The sequence below is a fragment of the Nerophis lumbriciformis genome, linkage group LG07, assembly GCF_033978685.3.
Source record: "Nerophis lumbriciformis linkage group LG07, RoL_Nlum_v2.1, whole genome shotgun sequence".
In the NCBI taxonomy this organism is placed as follows: domain Eukaryota; kingdom Metazoa; phylum Chordata; class Actinopteri; order Syngnathiformes; family Syngnathidae; genus Nerophis; species Nerophis lumbriciformis.
Window position 1 is genome coordinate 15,319,472 of NC_084554.2, and position 21,270 is coordinate 15,340,741.

General features: G+C 36.5%; 1 protein-coding gene across 1 annotated transcript in view; it reads left to right on the forward strand.

Moving 5' to 3' along the window:
• Positions 1-21,270, forward strand: part of ubr2 (ubiquitin protein ligase E3 component n-recognin 2) — a 98,451-nt gene that overhangs the window by 69,935 nt on the left and 7,246 nt on the right. The window contains exons 37-44 of the mRNA XM_061965750.1: positions 3,235-3,331; positions 3,704-3,771; positions 6,065-6,203; positions 6,307-6,397; positions 6,474-6,601; positions 9,381-9,489; positions 13,737-13,871; positions 13,950-14,120. Coding sequence (XP_061821734.1) covers positions 3,235-3,331; positions 3,704-3,771; positions 6,065-6,203; positions 6,307-6,397; positions 6,474-6,601; positions 9,381-9,489; positions 13,737-13,871; positions 13,950-14,120 — 938 coding nt within the window. The remainder of the gene's footprint in view (positions 1-3,234; positions 3,332-3,703; positions 3,772-6,064; positions 6,204-6,306; positions 6,398-6,473; positions 6,602-9,380; positions 9,490-13,736; positions 13,872-13,949; positions 14,121-21,270) is intronic.

A 21,270-nucleotide genomic window follows, 5' to 3' on the forward strand; every position in this document is an offset into this window, starting at 1 on the left:
GAACAGCTGCTCAAATTTTTGACCTATTTGACTTGTTAATGGTGTACCCTGCCTCCTGCCTAAGTGCAGCTAGGTGTGTGGCACACTCACTGGCTGTATTTACACTGTAGTTAAGCAACAATGGATGATGAAACAAGAGGAGTGATACCGTAAGGCCTGGTACCTTAATGTGTGTCACTTTAAGAAAAAAAATGTGTCACTGATACAGCTGCTTTTATCATTTGGCTGTTAAGCGTTAAACTGTGTTTATCAGAAAGGGCTTCTTTTCGGCTCACGAGTGACCACTATTACAGAAAAAAGTCGGAGAAGTGCTACAGTTTTCGTTGCCTTTACTTTTGACTTTTAAATGTACTCAATGACGTCGCCTTACAATGATGTAAATGGAACTAATAAAACGTTTCAAAGTGTGGGTTCATAAGATAATAAGATAAATGTTTTTCTTTTCCGGTTAAATATTTGGCTCATTTGCCAGAGTTGCACGCTTTGTATTCCTTTTTGAAGAGCTTGTTTAAAAAAATGTTTTATTTTATTTACAGGTCAAATGTAGTGACTTTTTTAATTCAGCAGATGGAGCCATTATGAAACACCAGCACAATATACATAATATATATCATATACCTGTGTGTGTGTGTGTGTGTGTGTGTGTGTGTATATATATATATATATATATATATATATATATATATATATATATATCACATATATATATATATATATCACATACATATAAATCACACACACACACACACATCTTTATATATATATATATATATATATATATATATATATATATATATATATATATATATATATATATATATATATATATATATATAAATTTGTATATAGCCAGTAAGTGTACCACACACTCATTGTGGCGTAATAAATGGCAACATAAAAACAAAACGGAACCTTTTTTATCCCAGGTCTAGATCCCAAATTAGGTTTTTTGGCTTTTAATTTTATACTGTACATCCACCACACACTCGACCGACCAGCAAATGTGTAACAAAGCCGTATAATAAGTAAAGGATGAAATCACTATGTTTCAATAGTGAAGATTTAAGTCTGTTTTGTTGTGCTTCAAGTGTGATGTGTTACAGTAATAAACACGATGACATGGTATGTCAATGTCATGTCAAAATCACTACAAATACTTGTTAGATTGGCTTTTCAAAAGTGTATGTATTTGAAGATTGACAGTTACACAACAATATGACCTCGGATCAATATAATATAAATGAAAGTTGACTTAAAAACAACAGATCAGAAAGCATCATATTGCAATGGATCGAATTGGATCAAATTCTATCGTATCGAGCAGTTTACACTTTAAAATGTATTGTTTCTGAATCATTATTCTCCAATCACTATCTAGATACCTATTATTTAGTATAATATTGGACAGATGCACACGTCTACAATTGACTTCTACAAAATGTCACAGCTCTGTTCTAATTTTAGGTAATTTAGTACAGGGTTCCCCAACCTTTTTTCCACCAGGGACCGGTTTAATGTATGCATTATTTTCATGGACCGGCTTTCTACGTGTGGCAGATAAAAACAGCAAAAAAAATAGCCTGAAAAATTACCCTTTGACTGCAATCTGGCACATTAACATTTTATATGTCCATTAATGTGCATTGTGCCATGTACAATTCACATTAAAGGAGTTGTAATATACATCTATTAACAAGCTTATTGGTGTGTTTAGTGGGACAGGCGAAAGTTTAGTTGGAGAAAACGCAGTAGTTTATAAATTCATTTTTGTTTCTCTGCATCCCGGTAGCAAATGTGTCATGGACCGGTGGTTGGGGACCACTGATTTAGTACATGTAAAAGTCAAAAGTAATATTCATTACTACGCTGTCTGTGGTTATTGATGCTGTTGCACTGTTGTGACTTGACTATTGACTATTACGGTGCATGCAACAATGGAGCATGTCTACTGTGATCAGTGTTGGTAATAACGGCGTTAACGAGTAATCGAATTCATTACTGTTCCCATCGTTGCAACGCTGTTGCCGTCACAGAGGATGTGAAGTGGCACGTTACTAAAGCTTGGTTGAATGAAGCGCGAGGTGTCAGGTTTCGGCCACACATTAGCTGCATGCAGAAAGAAGGGGCAGTGTGATGACGCCATTGTAAATACCCTGATGAGGATTGGCTGAGTGTGCTCTGACTGACACATAATTAGACCCATGATAATTGCAACAAGTCGGAGTCAGGGAAATTTAAAGGTAGCGTTCTAAAACTAAGTACCAGCACTACTTTCCGCTCATTTAAGTTAAAAGCAAGAATCGTTATGCAATATGTCCTGGAAAAAAGCGTTCATCCGTCTGCTCGAATCGCACCTCACATCATCACATGCCAACATGACACTTGCTGCTGCTACCCCAAGCAACCACTTTTTAAAATCAGATTCATCGCATGTAATTTGGATTAATCATGATTATTCACAGGTGATTTCTCCCTTGCATTGTTTAAATTAGCTAAAAAAAAAAGACACCAATATTTCTAAACAAATGCAATTTTATAATCAGAATGTCATTCAGGAACGTTTTTAAACGTTTTACTTGAAGGCATGTCATTTATCTGCCCAAAACTTGGTAACAGTTTTATCTCGAGTTCTTTCAGGCTGTATTTTGGTATACATGTGCAGAGAACTGCACGACTTAAACGCCAAATATTATTTTGTGTCTTTTTGCCTAAGTTTACATTTTTGAATACCATATTTGGTTTTGTACTTTAAATTTTTAATGTTGTTACTTTACCAAATAGTTATTTTACTTTATTTTTTATTTTTATGCATATCATGTGGCACAGTATTGAGTTCAGATAAATGCCAAAGGATCTGAAATATTGTATATTGTGTTTTTATTCTTCAATCAGTTAATATTAGCATCTCTGACGTTAAAGTTTGTTATAGAACATAATAGCGTATAAAATAACGTCTCAGTTACTTGGCTGAGAAACGAATTACTCTTACAATGAGGTACCGGAGTTACCGACTCAATTACTTTTTGGGAGAATTAATTTGTAATTGTAACTAATTACTTTTATAAGGTAAGATGGGATAGAATGTTAAGATAGAATGTTTTTGTTACAACCTTTCAGAAACACCATGTCGCGTAAAACAGCAAATTAGTCGATACAATGTACACTGTCTGTTGTCTTGACACCGCTATCTGTCAATCTTATAGGGTAACTTCTATAATCTGGTGTGTGTTACAGGATGACTGCTTGAGCTCCATCACCAGGTTCAGTTCAGCTTGCTGGACATCAGCTTCACTGCAAACACTCCACACGCACTTCATCAGATTGTTTGCAGGTACTCACATCTGGCTGCTTATTATCAAAAACACATTACAATTCAGTATTCCCCCTCGGGGTACAGCTTTGAGGGATGGTGCTAAACAAACACACACACACAGCATAGTTTGTTTATTAAAATAACGTCATGTATAGATGTGTTCTATATGAATAATATCCTTATATTACTGGTGCTGCATTGCAAATACAAGTCAATTAACTTGACCTTCCTGGGGTGGCAGACCGCCCCTAATATAACGGTAGGGGAAACGCTGCAAATAAACATTACAATATCAAGGGCTTTAATTTTATGAAATATAAATGAAATAACCAGCCAATTACGAACAGAGAATAATGTTTTTTTATCCGTCTGTTTCTGTCTCTTGTCCAGCTCTGGTTCCTTGCCAACAAGTAGAAAACACTCCAAGCATCCTGGACATTGACATGTTCCACATTCTGGTAAATTGGACCCACTTTACATCTACCATAAATCCAACGTATATACATTTTTATCACATTTAAAATAAATTAATACATAAAATGAACCCCTTTCTCACTATTTGTGGTCTTGCATGCCTGGAAGCCTGAGGCTTTTACTACATCGGTTTACTACTACCAGCTCTTAGTCAATCATGAGAATTTCATAGGCTTTAGTCTTGTTAAGACATTCTGCAACAATCAACACCACTTACATTTCTGCAAGTATTTGATCGTATCTTTTCATTGGACAACACAAAATAAATGACTCTGTAATGTAATGTAAAGTAGTCAGTGTCCAGTATAACATTTACCATTCTCTCAAAATAAGTCAACACATAGCCAAAATGTCTTAACCATAGGGTCGGGGGCCCATTGTTGGGCCGTGAGCACCTTCTAGAGGGTCACCAAAAAATAACTGTTTCTTAGCTGTGGTCCGTAAAGGCCGCAGCGGCAGTAATGAAAATGTCAAATAAACAGAAGAAGTCTGGAACTCAAGTCATTGAAAAGTTTCTTAAGCACAAAAATTAGAACTAAAGTGGTGTAGCTGTATTTTCATTTGCACTTAAACTTTATTGACAGTTAATTTAAGAAACATCATGTATTATTAATTTATTTAGAATTAATTTTAGCACTGTGTAATTGTATGTACCGTATTTTTCAGACTATAAGTCGCAGTTTTTTTCATAGTTTGGCCGGGGGTGCGACTTATACTTAAGAGCGACTTATGTGTGAAATTATTAACACATTACCGTAAAATATCAAATAATATTATTTAGCTCATTCACGTAAGAGACTATAAGATATAAGATAAGATATAAGATTTCATGGGATTTAGCGATTAGGAGTGACAGATTGTTTGGTAAACGTATAGCATGTTCTATACGTTATAGTTATTTGAATGACTCTTACCATATGTTACGTTAACATACCAGGCACGTTCTCAGTTGGTTATTTATGCCTCATGTAACTTACACTTATTCAGCCTGTTGTTCACTATTCTTTATTTATTTTAAATTGCCTTTCAAATGTCTATTCTTGGTGTTGGTTTTTATCAAATAAATTTCCCCAAAAAATGCGACTTATACTCCAGTGCGACTTATATATGTTTTTTTCCTTCTTTTATTATGCATTTTCGGCCGGTGCGACTTATACTCCAGAGCGACTTATACTCCGAAAAATGCGGTACATTTATTTTTAATCAGTTTTTATGAGTCCTCTCTTTGCAGTATATTTATTAATGTATTTTTGTAATCAGCCTAACCTAAGCCTTCATTATAATCTTTGTGATTAACACATGGTTTTATATCACTTGACAAGGTTTTTCCTGTTAAACTGTAAGTAGGTTAGTAGGATACAGTATAATTATTGAATATGATCACAGTCAAGAGTAAGATTACTACGTCAGTGTTTATAATTGAGTGGGCCCCGGGCCCCTCTGTAGTAGAAAAGTTGGGCCCCGAGGTCATAGAGGAAGAGCCTCTGATCTAAACCACTCGCAACAAAAGTGAAAATATCCAAACTGGGGCCAATTTGTGATTTTCCCTCACAGGTGTCATATGACTGTTACAAGGTTTAATCGGGAGCATGTGTATTAAATTTTGTGGTGGCCCAATCCAAAATTGATATAGGACCGATGTACATAAAAAACAAGTATCGGATTATATGGGTTTGCACGTAAAATGTCCGATATAAGCTCCGATACAAGCAGTGCGACAGCGTGTTTACTTGTGCAAAAGTGGGTAGCCAGTTAACATCAAAATGTCCTCCAATAAGCACACAGGGTTGGTCCTTTCTTCTATTTCAGTCGAGTAATTTGCAAATGGTAAACGTAGTAGGCTATCGGATACCAGGAGCTAGCAGCCACGCAACAACGAAGCACCCTAGCACACAAATTAGACATACGTAATAAGTGTCCAAAATCGAACACCTTTAAGACGACCACTGAGGGTAAAGATGACAATGTTGCCAAATTTGTCTCCAGACCTAAACCCTATTGAGTGACTTGGGGACATCCTTAAAAAGATGGTGGAGGAGCCAAGTGTAAGAGAATTCCAGATGCAAATGATAATTGTAGCTATACTAAATATTGACAAAATAGTGGTCTTGACATTAATTACTGTGTGTTTGCTGTATTTTGAGGGGACAGTAAATGTGTTTTTTTGGGTTTCAAAAAGTGGACACACCCATGGGAGGAAAAGGGCATCTGAATCTACTTTTCAATCAATCAATCAATCATTTCTTCTATCACATGAGTCTTGTTTACTTTTTACAGGTTTACACCGTGCTGTCCTACACCTCTGTTCACAGTCTGGACCAATCAGGACGTAATGTGATCGACTCTGCTCATATCCATCTCCTTCAACTTATCACTGTTGCTCACATGGTTCAGGTCCTGCTCACCTCGACCACGGGTAGCTCACTCAAATCACAAGTATCTTTTGTCTGTATTTACAAAAGCTAAAAATTGTCCGTTCACATTCTTACCTGTTATATTTTCTCTTGCTGCTTGAGTAGAAGAGGTTTGCATGGAACAGGAAGGTGGGGGATCTGAGGAGGAGGAGCTTGCCTGTCAACTCTACAACACACTGAGGAAACACCTGGACGGGTCAGTCCAAATAACCCCTAAAATATTATTGTGTCGACAACTCTAACCATTACTCTCATTGTGTGTTTGTTTTTAGCATTTTACCTGACGTGGCTTCCTGGCAATTATGGCGTTGTGTTAAGGCTGGCGTCTTCCCATTCCTCAGAGCCGCCGCTCTTTTTTTTCATTACCTGAACTCTACAGCGCCACCAGCTGACCTACAAGGTAAGTAGTTACAATAGTAACATAATGTATTGGAACCCGCTTATTATGCAAAACCAACTTTTTAGTATCAGTACCTGTTTTTGTGTGTTTGGGATTTGCATAAGTCCCGAAAATGTAAAATTAAAACCCTGGAGGCATGGCAGAGATATTTTTAAAACAATCTTCATTCTTCCTCCAAACAAGCCAATCGGAATTTGCACAATTTGTGATGTTTTTCCTATTGGTGACGTCAGCGGATGATCCATAACTGGTAGAGATTTACCAGAAGAGCTTTGCTCGAGGCCACCATTGTAGTCCGCCACTGTAGTCAATAAGCTCCTTCTTTTTCCCTATTCTCTTGTTGTGGGGCAGACTGGCTCGTACATGCACATGCATCCTCCGCTGTTGCCATTTCTCATAGAAAGTAGCATATAGTTCGAACTTATATCTGTCAGCAGACACCACGTGGAAGCGCTCAAAACTACAACATAGCTGACCAACGTGGAGTCGTGTAAAAAGGACTGTCCACAAAACGGCGCATTCTGATGAGAAGGAAAAGGTTTGGTTGGTAGAGCGGTCGTGCCAGCAACTTGAGGGTTCCAGGTTCGATACTTTACTCACCTGCTCCCGGTGCCACCCACACTTGTTCAAATGTAACTTAGATAACGGCTTTCACTATGTAAAGCGCTTTGAGTTACTAGAGAAAAGCGCTATATATAGATATTAGGGATGTCCCGATCCAGGTTTTTGCACTATGCGATCATGTATTAAAGTTTAAAGTTATTTAGTCTACTTAGTTGTCAGAATCATGTTGAAAAGGGTTTTAGTACCGGTACTCTTGATAACAACTAGCCAGCTGAATTAGGGGAGTTTGAATAATACACAATGGTTGGTAACAAGAAACTGACCTGTTTATTCAAGGATAAACACAAAATAGACAAAATTATACATGACAAACAGAAATGGCATCATTGAACTAGGGCTGGGCGATATGGCCTTTTTTTAATATTGTGATATTTTAAGGCCATATTGTGATACACGATATATATCTCGATATTTTGCCTTAGCCTTGAATGAACACTTGATGCATATAATCACAGCAGTATGATGATTCTATGTGTTTACATTAAAACATTGTTCTTCATACTGCATTAATATATGCTACTTTTAAACTTTCATGCAGAGAAGGAAATCACAACTAAAAAAATCACTATTTTTTTCATACGGTGTTGATCTGGAAAGGTTTGCCTCTGCATTTTGATGGTGTGGACGTGGCACCGAACGGAGATAAGCGTCTCGACAGACGTTACAATATTTGAACAATGATGACGAAAACTGTTTTCTCTGTTGTGTCAGTGTGTCGAAAATTAATAATAATAATAATAATAACTGGGATTTATATAGCGCTTTTCTAAGTACCCAAAGTCGCTTTACATGGAGAACCCATCAATCATTCACACCTGGTGGTGGTAAGCTACTTTCATAGCCACAGCTGCCCTGGGGTAGACTGACAGAAGCGTGGCTGCAATTTGCGCCAACGGCCCCTCCGACCACCACCTATCATTCATCATTCAATTCACCGGTGTGAGTGGCACCGGGGGCAAAGGGTGAAGTGTCCCGCCCAAGGACACAACGCAGCGATTTTTGGATGGTAAGAGGCGGGGAGCGAACCTGCATCCCTCAGGTTTCTGGCACGGTTGCTCTACCCACTTCGCCATGCCGCCGAACATTGTTATGCGCTTATTTTTTTATTTGATTTTGTGCGTGGCATAGATTTGCCGTGCGCAGAGGACGCTTGAGCAGTGCGCAATTGCACAGGCGCGCACCTTAGAGGGAACATTGCTCGCACGGCTGCGCTAGCATCACAGCTAACGTTAGCCATGCTGCTACCTCTCTGCTCGGGGAGGGCGTATACGTATGTGACGTATGACGTGACAGTATGTGACGTATGTTAGAAGGTGCGCTTGCTGTCTGTGAGAGGGAGACACAGGAAAGAGTGAGAAGAGCCTGTGGTGTAATGCCAGCAGCTAAAAGCAACTGCGTGAGAATCCACAGACCTGTGGATGTGTTGAAGGTGTGCTGGAAAATGCGGAACGGAAATTAGGGAGCAGCAGAAAAGTGGAATGTATTATATAAATCGGTGCGTTGGAAAACACGGACCGGAGGTTTTTTTTTAAACTGGATCTGGATCGGCATTTTCCCATGCCTTGCCGATACTAATTTTTTTGCAAATATCGGCGGCCGATCCGATCCAAATATCGGTTCGGGACATCCCTAATAAATATAATTCACTTCACTTTTAAATGGTGAAAAAAGTGGTCCCTTTAAGTCAGTCTGTCTTATGTTGACAACCCATCTATTGACCAACTCATCAAGTCACGGTCAAGCGTGTTCACTACACTATTACTGTACTAAAAAGGCTAAGTCGACGTCGACGCACATCGTCGACTTGCTTGCTTTAGCATATTAGTATGATAGTATTAAATATGAGATTATAGAAGGGATTAAGCAACAAAATCAATGTACGAAGTAGAACATGCAACAGTTTAGTATATATATACACTAATATATACAACAAATAAAAGGTCAGTGGTATAAATCCAAACATGGGAAGTGAACAAATGAATGCATTAATAAATGCTGTACAACTGAGAAGAGGTCGGAATAAATAAGATTTGCTCTTCCTCTTTTGCCCTCTTCAGACATGTTAAATTGTAAGACTGTGAATACATGCTGTGTACAACAATGTAACCTTGTATGCATGTCCCAAATAAACCAGAACCCTTATATTATTGTGCAGGTGCAGGACCTGGCCAATGGGAGGCCGTGTGTAGCTACCTCAATCTGCCCTCCAACCTGCTTCAGATGTACCAGAGCCAACAAGCCGTGCTGGAACCACTCATACACAGGTAACACTTTATATCTGCATCAGCCTTTCAAGCAGGGCCGTACAGACGTTTCTCTACAAAGACTGCATACAGAAAATGCAAAGGCTTTGATTTTCATGACATGTAATTAGTGTTATCAAATGCGCTAAAAAAAACAGTGCACTGTAGGTCCAGACAAACTAGAAATAATCAGATTACAAAGCACATTCTGGCCAAAATGTTGGTCAAGTGAAAACCTGCGCTCCCTGGAGAGTGCGAACAAGGGCATCTTATTGACATTCCACCATATCAGTGCTATTTGCATCCCTAGAAAACAAAATGTATAATGCACAATAAAATGAACTGATTGCACTTTTAATCATCCATTTTCCATCCATCCATTTTCTACCACTTAATCCCTTCGGGGTCGCCGGGTGGCGCTGGAGCCTATCTCAGCTACAATCAATACAATTTAAAAGATGAATTCAAATAACACTGGGAAAATAGCATTTGTTGCATGTACCCACTTCCTAAAATCTAACTCTACAGTGAAATCAAATCATTTAAATCCTTCAGAAATGTTGATATATTTTACATCTGTGTTACTGCTTATCCCAACTATACTTTTAAGTTTTGTTTTTAAACCATTCATTTAGTTAAAATTCACACCCCTCTGGAAAATGTGGAATATTCCACAAGTCACATGGTCTACACGCAGGAAATTGCATCATTCACATCCGCTGTAGGCTATGTGGATAACAAACACATTGTTTCTGTTTTTTCAACTATATATGTTTTAACTAACTTTAAATAAATCAATTCAGATCCGAATAGGGATTCTTATTTAAAACTATTCTGAATCAATTTAAAGGGGATTTAAATGTTGCCCATCATTCACAATCCTTATTTAAGACAAGCACACATACTGTATGTTTTTCTTTTTTTCATGCATTCTCACTAGTAAATAAATGTGATCAAATTTCCTCTTACAATGCAGGGTATATACACGCTGTATGTAACATTTATGATAACATGTAATAGTTACCTATTTTGCTCATTTTAAGCATACAGCGGCGCGTTAATTTAAAAAACGCATCACAACGTTTAATTTTTCCTTCGACAACATCACTGATTACTACTCACTACAGACTTCATGAGAGACAACAAACATGGATGATAGAATATACATTCAATGATCAGGCTATCCGCCGGGTCTTAAAAGGTCTTAAATCCATCAATTTCAATGTCTAAAATTCTCATAAGATCTCATAAAAGGTATTAAATACGATTTCAAAAGGTCTTAAGAATCTATTTACGGTATATTACTTTTATTGAGAATTTGCATAAACGTCAGTCTTTTAAATAATTAAATTTTTAAGACTATAACGGAACTAAAATAATTAATCAGAATTAATCGCGCACCATCAGCTAGTGTGTGTGCATCGGTGTGTTGTTACAGCTTAGCATAGCTGCGGAGAGAACTAAACAAAAGCCCACAGCAAAGCCAAATTACTTGCATAAGATGTGTAAGTGCAAGTTCAGCGATTTATGGCACCGAAACGATCAATTTAATGCATGCCTAAAGCCGGTGGATTGAAAAGGTATTAGTGTGTTTAGATGTGGAACCATCGTGGAGGGAAGCATTTGTAAACATTGCGGTGAAAGTGAATAGAATGATAATGTAAAAATAAAAAATCTGGGATAAGTCTGTGTCAAAAAATGCTATACTATACAAGGATCAACTTAACCCCCCAAAGGAGTATTATGTGGGTGAAGTGGCGCCTATTGCCGAGGGAGATCAATATAAGATGTTTACTAGTGAAATCATACTACCACTAAGCAGTAAGTAAGCACTTGCGCATTTCTCTGTGCTAGTAGTGTACTCACAGCAGTAAAACCATAAAAAACATAATTATTTTATATTATTTCTATTATGTATTCCAATATTTTCAGGTCAGCTTCTCAAGTCTAATATTTCCTCCAAGTTTGAACAGCAACTGAGGTTGTCTGTTTAGTGTTTACACTCAGTTTATGGTGGGGTTAGGAAAGAAAGGAAGATTTGCGAATGTCATCTTGTCATGCTCAAATAAAAACTAGTCCTTGTTTATCAGCAATGTTTTCAAAAAAGTCACCAAAAAAAGTATAAACACATTCAAACATACCAGATACAAAATGAGCTGAGCACATTTCAATGTTAGTGATAACATTGGGATTTTGAATTCACATCCAAATTCAGTTTGAGGCTTACAAGCCATAATCACCTTCTTTCTTTTTGGACAATCGCTTTTAGATACTGCACTGTCAATGTTTTTATCTGTTTGGTCAGCCGCCAAAACACTGCAAAAGTGAACCATTTAGCTTTAGCAAAGATGCTAACAGTCTCTTTCAGAGACAATGTTTTGTTCTGCTTTTCTATACCATTGCTGACTTTCTGCTTGTTACATGAAAACACTTCTATGGCAAATCTGAAAAACTGCTGTTATGATGTTTGATCTTTTAATGGAATAGAATAGATAGAATAGAAAGTACTTTATTGATCCCTGGGGGAAATTCAGCACCACAGTTCGCTCACAATAGACAGTAATAATACTAAATAATATAATATATATAATATATTATATATATATATATAATATATAAATATATTCTACATATACTCTACATTTAAGTGCAGTCAAGGAACATATGCATTATACAGTCTGATGGCTGTCGGTATGAGGGACCTCATGTGTCGTTGCATTTTGGGAGTCTGAGCCTTCCACTGAACGTGCTCATTCTCCCCGCAAGGTCCGAGTGTAGTGGGTGGGAGGTGTTGTCCATAATGGCTAGGAGCTTTTATTTTATAAATTAGCTGGTGTAGTTTAACCATTTTGTTTTCCAATGTGAAAGAGCAGTGAATTAATTCATATACTTAGAATTCATTTTGACCCTCTGATGTTCCTCAATGTCTTTGTACTTTTTGGTTTGTATGAATGTGAAATGGTCTTAAATTATTTTCAATATGGTCTTAAAGTCTTAAATTTGACTTGTAGAAACCTGGAGAGACCCTGATGATACAGCAGAGAGGGTTCATAAAGCCACAGTCTTGGGTGGAGCTTGCGTGTAAGGGGGGTTAATCATTTTTGCAATGCAGTCTGCTGAAAATGATGGAAAGCGCCACTCTACATAAACTGACTCTGTGGTCAAAGTTGGAATTGCCACACAACACATTTTAAGACAGGGGTGGTAAACTCCCTATAACTGCGAGGGCCACATCACAGTTATAGTTGCCCTCAGAGGGCCGTTTTTAACAATGAGTAAAATATACAATATACATGTGTATATATATAATACATTAACAATATATTTATTTAGATAAGATGCAAAAAAATATATCTACATTTTACTTTAAAAACTGGAAGCTCAGTCACCAGAATTTTACAGTAAAACAGTGTGTTTTTTACATCAATCCATCCATCCAACCATCCGTTTCTACTGCTTGTCCCGTTGGTGGTCGCGGGGGGTGCTGGAGCCTATCTCAGCTGCATTCGGGCGAAATTGAATAAATGGAATGGAAAAACAAAATCACTGTTTTTAGCAGTAAAATTCAAGCAACAGAGCTGCCAGTTTTAATGTTTTTTTTTGCTTGGTTTTTAATGTTTTAGTGTCTTACTGTATATGAAAAAAACATTACCAAAGTTGATTTTACGGTAAAAAACTCAGTTGGCGGAATTTAACCGTACAATCTATTGTCAATTTTACAGTCTACAATTTGATTAATAATTTGTTTTGAAGTCATAAGTCAAGCAGATATTTAAGTACAGTATTTATCTTTATTTTAACAAAAAACATTTTTGGAATACATGATATAATATTTTGATTTTGATAATAGTGATTTTTAAAAGATATGCAATTGCATGCAGTACATGATTTTTAATGTCAAAAGGGAAAGAACAAATATATTTAGTAAGAAAACACTAAGCATTTTTTTAACGCATATTATTTCCAGGCTTTCGTGGGCCACATAAATTAATGTGGCGGTCCAGATTTGGCCCCTGGGACTTGAGTTTGACACCTGTGTTTTAAGATATTCAACACTCTCCTGTCTGGCGACTTAAGTGGATAGTGCACCCCTCCCATTCGTCATGCTTCATGTGTCAGGTAAACCGCAACGAATGGGGTCATATGAACCGCCTTCCTACTGTAACTAATGTTGTGGGGACCCACTGAATTTTCCCAACCTTCTACTCTAATCACCACCAGTGAGTTCCAGGTGCTGTCTGCATTAAAATCCTGCTTGTGTGTTGCAGTTGGTGTGCTCACCCAGCCGTCAGACAAACACTGGAGGGCTGTGGGTTCATGGTCCAATTTCCCAGAGAATCCAACAGATTGATCGACCTGCCTGAAGACTACAGCGTTCTTATTAACCAGGCATCCAGCTTCACGTCAGTACACGCTCAAGTTTGCCAGACATGCACCACCATCTTGTTGAAGACCTGTTCTATGTCGGCCCACCTGTGCAGGTGCCCCCGCTCAGGAGGAGACAAGTCGCGTGCTCCCACTCTGTGTCTGGTGTGCGGTTCCATGCTGTGCTCTCAGAGTTACTGCTGTCAGACCGAGGTGGACGGCGAGGACGTCGGCGCCTGCACCGCCCACACCTTCACGTGCGGCGCTGGCCTCGGGCTCTTCCTAAGGTACCACACACAGCTCATCATCAAGGACACACTTAGACTTGGACTTAGACAAACTTTATTGATCCACAAGGGAAATTGTTCCACACAGTAGCTCAGTTACAAAGGATGGAAAGGGTAATGCACACAAGGGAACAAAAAAAGGGTGACAACAAAAGGTCTAAAGTAGACAAAAAATTTACCACAGTAGCAATATAACATATATACCGTATTTTTCGAAGTATAAGTCGCTCCGGAGTATAAGTCGCACCGGCTGAAAATGCACAATTAAGAAGAAAAAAGAAAACAAATATAGGTCGCACTGGAGTATAAGTCGCATTTTTTGGTCAAATTTATTTGATAAAAGCCAACACCAAGAATAGACATTTGAAAGGCAATTTAAAATAAATAAAAAATAGTGAACAACAGGCTGAATAAGTGTACGTTATATGAGGCATAAATAACCAACTGAGAAGGTGCCTGGTATGTTAACGTAACATATTATGGTAAGAGTCATTCAAATAACTATAACATATAAAACATGCTATACGTTTACCAAACAATCTGTCACTCCTAATCGCTAAATCCCATGAAATCTTATATGTCTAGTCTCTTACGTGAATGAGCTAAATAATATTATTTGATATTTTACGATAATGTGTTAATAATTTCACACAAGTCGCTCCTGAGTATAAGTCACACCCCCGGCCAAACTAGGGAAAAAAACTGCGACTTATAGTCCGTAAAATACGGTACAGTATACAATACATACTGATATATTATGTTGTATTATATTCTTATATAATATATGCAATGTATGACAAAGCCCAATTACCATGTACAATATTACAGTATATGTAACAGCTGCAGAAAAAAAAAAAACAAGCAATAGCCACAAATACTTTGTCATAAAAGTCCAATACCTTGGACTTGCTTTAGTATAAGATGGTTTTCAGTAAGGGTGGCCACCTTTCACGTTTGAACTAATACAGTAGCAATTACCAGCACCTGGCAGTGGATACCGGTACTTGATGGTACCAATTTTCGGTACTTTTGTGTGTGTTCATGTTTTTATTGAACAATTGTTCTACATACTTCAATTTACAAGCTGTGATATACTCTTATCTCAAACCAACATCTCCCTTTGAAATTCAATCAAATCAATTTGGTACCCCCCTAAACACCACAATTACAATATTTAACATTTAACACTCACTTTTAAATGCGAAATATTGTATAATAACAATACAATAGAATGTATTAACAACTACAGTAGTTTCATGAAGTTATATCATAACATTTACCTTGGAGAGTGGACTTCTACAGTATCTCCTTCCAGCTGTTTCTCCGTCAAAGACACCATCAGCAGCTTCTCCCATGTTTTTATGGATAAATGTCTGCCTTTTAGATATTGTTTTAACGTTTTTGGCTGCCGTTGGACTCACCTCGTTTCAGTATGGCGCAGACTCTCAGTGATAGGCTTGAATTGCTTCGCTAAGTCGTGTTTTTGATTATTTCTTACTTGAATTCAACAATTGTCATCAGCACCGTCCTTCACACTCACTTTATTCCTTCCCATGCATAGAAAAACAAAGTTATGTCCACCTCAACGCTAGCGAGTAAGACCAGATGTGTTGTCCAACTATTGGTGGAATGCTTGTAACTCTAATTTTCAATCGAGACACAGCTCTTATCTCAAAACACTCTTAAGTTGAGGTACAGTTGTATTTGTTGTCTTACACTTCTGAGTCTCATTTGCAAGTATGCATTTAGTTCAGTTTGTCGTAGGTGTGTTGGCGTAGTCAGGAAGTAGTCTTTGCCATTAAGAATGTGCCAGTCTTAAATGTTGTTGAGCCCTACAAAGTGTTTGTACTGTAAGTATTGTACTTACTACACCAGCTGTTTGATTGTAACGTGCACCTTAGTTGTCATTTTCATTAACAAGTTTGGAGCTCTTGAAATCGTTATGTAAAATTGCCAATGCTAATCGGTAGCATGTATATGGCATATTCAATGTAAATTAGCATTGAGTTAGCACATTTTGAAAAGAGGAGCCTTACTTTTGAGTGCCTTCTATCAGGCGTGCTTGCTTTGTTGGTGTGGAATATTATGTTACATGGAGGCAGTCAACTACAAATACGATCAGATGTGACGTCAGCAGGCACAACACATTGATACGTTGATTATACATACATGTCCTTTAAAACTGACTTTGATACAACGTTGATTATACATACATGTCCTTTAAAACTGACTTTGATACAACGTTGATTATAAATACATGTCCTTTAAAACTGACATTGATACAATGTTGATTATACATACATGTCCTTTAAAACTGACTTTGATACAATGTTGATTATACATATATGTCCTTTAAAACTGACTTTGATACGTTGATTATACATACATGTCCTTTAAAACTGACATTGATACGTTGATTATACATACATGTCCTTTAAAACTGATTTTGATACGTTGATTGTACATACATGTCCTTTAAAACTGACTTTGATACAACGTTGATTATACATACATGTCCTTTAAAACTGACTTTGATACGTTGATTATACATACATGTCCTTTAAAACTGACATTGATACGTTGATTATACATACATGTCCTTTAAAACTGACTTTGATACAATGTTGATTATACATACATGTCCTTTAAAACTGACTTTGATACAATGTTGATTATACATACATGTCCTTTAAAACTCACTTTGATACAACGTTGATTGTACATACATGTCCTTTAAAACTGACTTTGATAGGTTGATTATACATACATGTCCTTTAAAACTAACTTTGATACGTTGATTATACATACATGTCCTTTAAACTGACTTTGATAAGTTGATTATACATACCTGTCCTTTAAAACTGACTTTGATACAACAATTATACATACCTGTCCTTTAAAACTGACTTCAATAAGTTTATTATACATACATGTGCTTTAAAACTGACTTTGATAAGTTGATTATACATACATGTCCTTTAAAACTGACTTTGATACAACGTTGATTATACATATATGTCCTTTAAAACTGACTTTGATACAACGTTGATTATACATACATGTCCTTTAAAACTGACTTTGATAAGTTGATTATACATACATGTCCTTTAAAACTGACTTTGATACAACGTTGATTATACATATATGTCCTTTAAAACTGACTTTGATACAATGTTGATTATACATACATGTCCTTTAAAACTCACTTTGATACAACGTTGATTGTACATACATGTCCTTTAAAACTGACTTTGATAGGTTGATTATACATACATGTCCTTTAAAACTAACTTTGATACGTTGATTATACATACATGTCCTTTAAACTGACTTTGATAAGTTGATTATACATACCTGTCCTTTAAAACTGACTTTGATACAACAATTATACATACCTGTCCTTTAAAACTGACTTCAATAAGTTTATTATACATACATGTGCTTTAAAACTGACTTTGATAAGTTGATTATACATACATGTCCTTTAAAACTGACTTTGATACAACGTTGATTATACATATATGTCCTTTAAAACTGACTTTGATACAACGTTGATTATACATACATGTCCTTTAAAACTGACTTTGATAAGTTGATTATACATACATGTCCTTTAAAACTGACTTTGATACAACGTTGATTATACATATATGTCCTTTAAAACTGACTTTGATACAACGTTGATTATACATACATGTCCTTTAAAACTGACTGATGGAATGTTGATTATACATACATGTCCTTTAAAACTGACTTTGATACAACATTGATTGTACATACATGTCCTTTAAAACTGACTTTGATAAGTTGATTATACATACAGTGGGGCAAAAAAGTATTTAGTCAGCCACCGATTGTGCAGGTTCTCCCACTTAAAATGATGACAGAGGTCTGTAATTTTCATCATAGGTACACTTCAACTGTGAGAGACAGAATGTGAAAAAAAAAATCCAGGAAATCACATTGTAGGAATTTTGAAGAATTTATTTGTAAATTACGGTGGAAAATAAGTATTTGGTCACTTCAAACAAGGAAGATCTCTGGCTCTCACAGACCTGTAACTTCTTCTTTAAGAAGCTCTTCTGTCCTCCACTCGTTACCTGTATTAATGGCACCTGTTTGAACTCGTTATCTGTATAAAAGACACTTGTCCACAACCTCAAACAGTCAGACTCCAAACTCCACTATGGCCAAGACCAAAGAGCTGTCGAAGGACACCAGGAAAATAATTGAAGACCTGCACCAGACTGTGAAGAGTGAATCTACAATAGGCAAGCAGCTTGGTGTGAAAAAATCAACTGTGGGAGCAATTATCAGAAAATAGAAGACATACAAGACCACTGATAATCTCCCTCGATCTGGGGCTCCACACAAGATCTCATCCCGTGGGATCAAAATGATCATGAGAACGGTGAGCAAAAATCCCAGAACCACACGGGGGGACCTGGTGAATGACCTGCAGAGAGCTGGGACCAAAGTAACAAAGGTTACCATCAGTAACACACTACGCTGAAAGGGAATCAAATCCTGCAGTGCCAGACGTGTCCCCCTGCTTAAGCCAGTGCATGTCCAGGCCCGTCTGAAGTTTGTTAGAGAGCACATGGATGATACAGCAGAGGATTGGGAGAATGTCATGTGGTCAGATGAAACCAAAATAGAACTTTTTGGTATAAACTCAACTCGTCGTGTTTGGAGGAAGAAGAATACTGAGTTGCATCCCAAGAACACCGTACCTACTGTGAAGCATGGGGGTGGAAACATCATGCTTTGGGGCTGTTTTTCTGCTAAGGGGTTAGGCCGACTGATCCGTGTTAAGGAAAGAATGAATGGGGCCATGTATCGTGAGATTTTGAGCCAAAACCTCCTTCCATCAGTGAGAGCTTTGAAGATGAAACGTGGCTGGGTCTTCCAGCATGACAATGATACCAAACACACCGCCCGGGCAACGAAGGAGTGGCTCCGTAAGAAGCATTTGAAAGTCCTGGAGTGGCCTAGACAGTCTCCAGACCTCAACCCCATAGAAAATCTGTGGAGGGAGTTGAAAGTCCGTGTTGCTCGGCGACAGCCTCAAAACATCACTGCTCTCGAGAAGATCTGCATGGAGGAATGGGCCAAAATACCAGCTACTGTGTGTGCAAACCTTGTAAAGACCTATAGTAATCGTTTGACCTCTGTTATTGCCAACAAAAGTTATATTACAAAGTATTGAGTTGAATTTTTGTTATTGACCAAATACTTATTTTCCACCATAATTTACAAATAAATTCTTTAAAAATCCCTACAATGTGAATTCCTGGATTTTTTTTTCACATTCTGTCTCTCACAGTTGAAGTGTACCTATGATGAAAATTACAGACCTCTGTCATCATTTTAAGTGGGAGAACTTGCACAATTGGTGGCTGACTAAATACTTTTTTGCCCCACTGTACATGACCTTTAAAACTGACTTTGATACAATGTTGATTATACATACATGTCCTTTTAAACTGACTTTGATAAGTTATTATACATACATGTCCTTTAAAACTGATACAACGTTGATTATACATACATGTCCTTTAAAACTGACTTTGAAGCAACAATGATTATACATACATGTCCTTTAAAACTAACTGATGCAGCGTTGATTATACATACATGTCCTTTAAAACTGACTTTGAAACAACAATGATTATACATATGTGTCCTTTAAAACTGACTTTGATACATCGTTGATTGCACATATGTTTTTAAAACTGACTTTGATACATCGTTGATTATACATACATGTCCTTTAAAACTGACTGATGCAGCGTTGATTATACATATGTCTTTTAAAACTGACTTTGATAGGTTGATTATACATACATGTCCTTTAAAACTGACTTTGATAAGTTGATTATATATACATGTCCTTTAAAACTGACTTTGATACAATGTTGATTAAACATACATGTCCTTTAAAACTGACTTTGATACAACGTTGATTATACATACATGTCCTTTAAAACTGACTTTGATACAACGTTGATTATACATACATGTCCTTTAAAACTGACTTTGATACAACGTTGATTATACATACATGTCCTTTAAAACTGACTTTGATAAGTTGATTATACATACATGTCCTTTAAAACTAACTGAAACAACGTTGATTATACATACATGTCCTTTAAAACGGACTTTGATAAGTTGATTATACACACGTCCTTTAAAAATGACTTTGATACAATGTTGATTATACATACATGTCCTTTAAAACTGACTTTGATAAGTTGATTATACATACATGTCCTTTAAAACTGACTTTGATACAACGTTGATTATACATACATGTCCTTTAAAACTGACTTTGATACAACGTTGATTATACATACATGTCCTTTAAAACTGACTTTGATAAGTTGATTATACATACATGTCCTTTAAAACTGACTTTGATACAACGTTGATTATACATACATGTCCTTTAAAACTGACTTTGATACAACGTTGATTATACATACATGTCCTTTAAAACTGACTTTGATAAGTTGATTATACATACATGTCCTTTAAAACTAACTGAAACAACGTTGATTATACATACATGTCCTTTAAAACGGACTTTGATAAGTTGATTATACACACGTCCTTTAAAAATGACTTTGATACAATGTTGATTATACATACATGTCCTTTAAAACTGACTTTGATACAACGTTAATTATACATATATGTCCTTTAAAACTGACTTTGATACAACGTTGATTATACATACATGTTCTTTAAAACTGACTTTGATAAGTTGATTATACATACATGTCCTTTAAAACTGGCTTTGATACAACATTGATTGTACATACATGTCCTTTAAAACTGACATAGATACGTTGATTATACATACATGTCCTTTAAAACTGACTTTGATACAACGTTGATTATACATACATGTCCTTTAAAACTTACATTGATACGTTGATTATACATACATGTCCTTTAAAACTGATTTTGATACGTTGATTGTACATACATGTCCTTTAAAACTGACTTTGATACAACGTTGATTATACATACATGTCCTTTAAAACTGACATTGATACGTTGATTATACATACATGTCCTTTAAAACTGACTTTGATGCAAGGTTGATTATACATACATGTCCTTTAAAACTGACTTTGATACA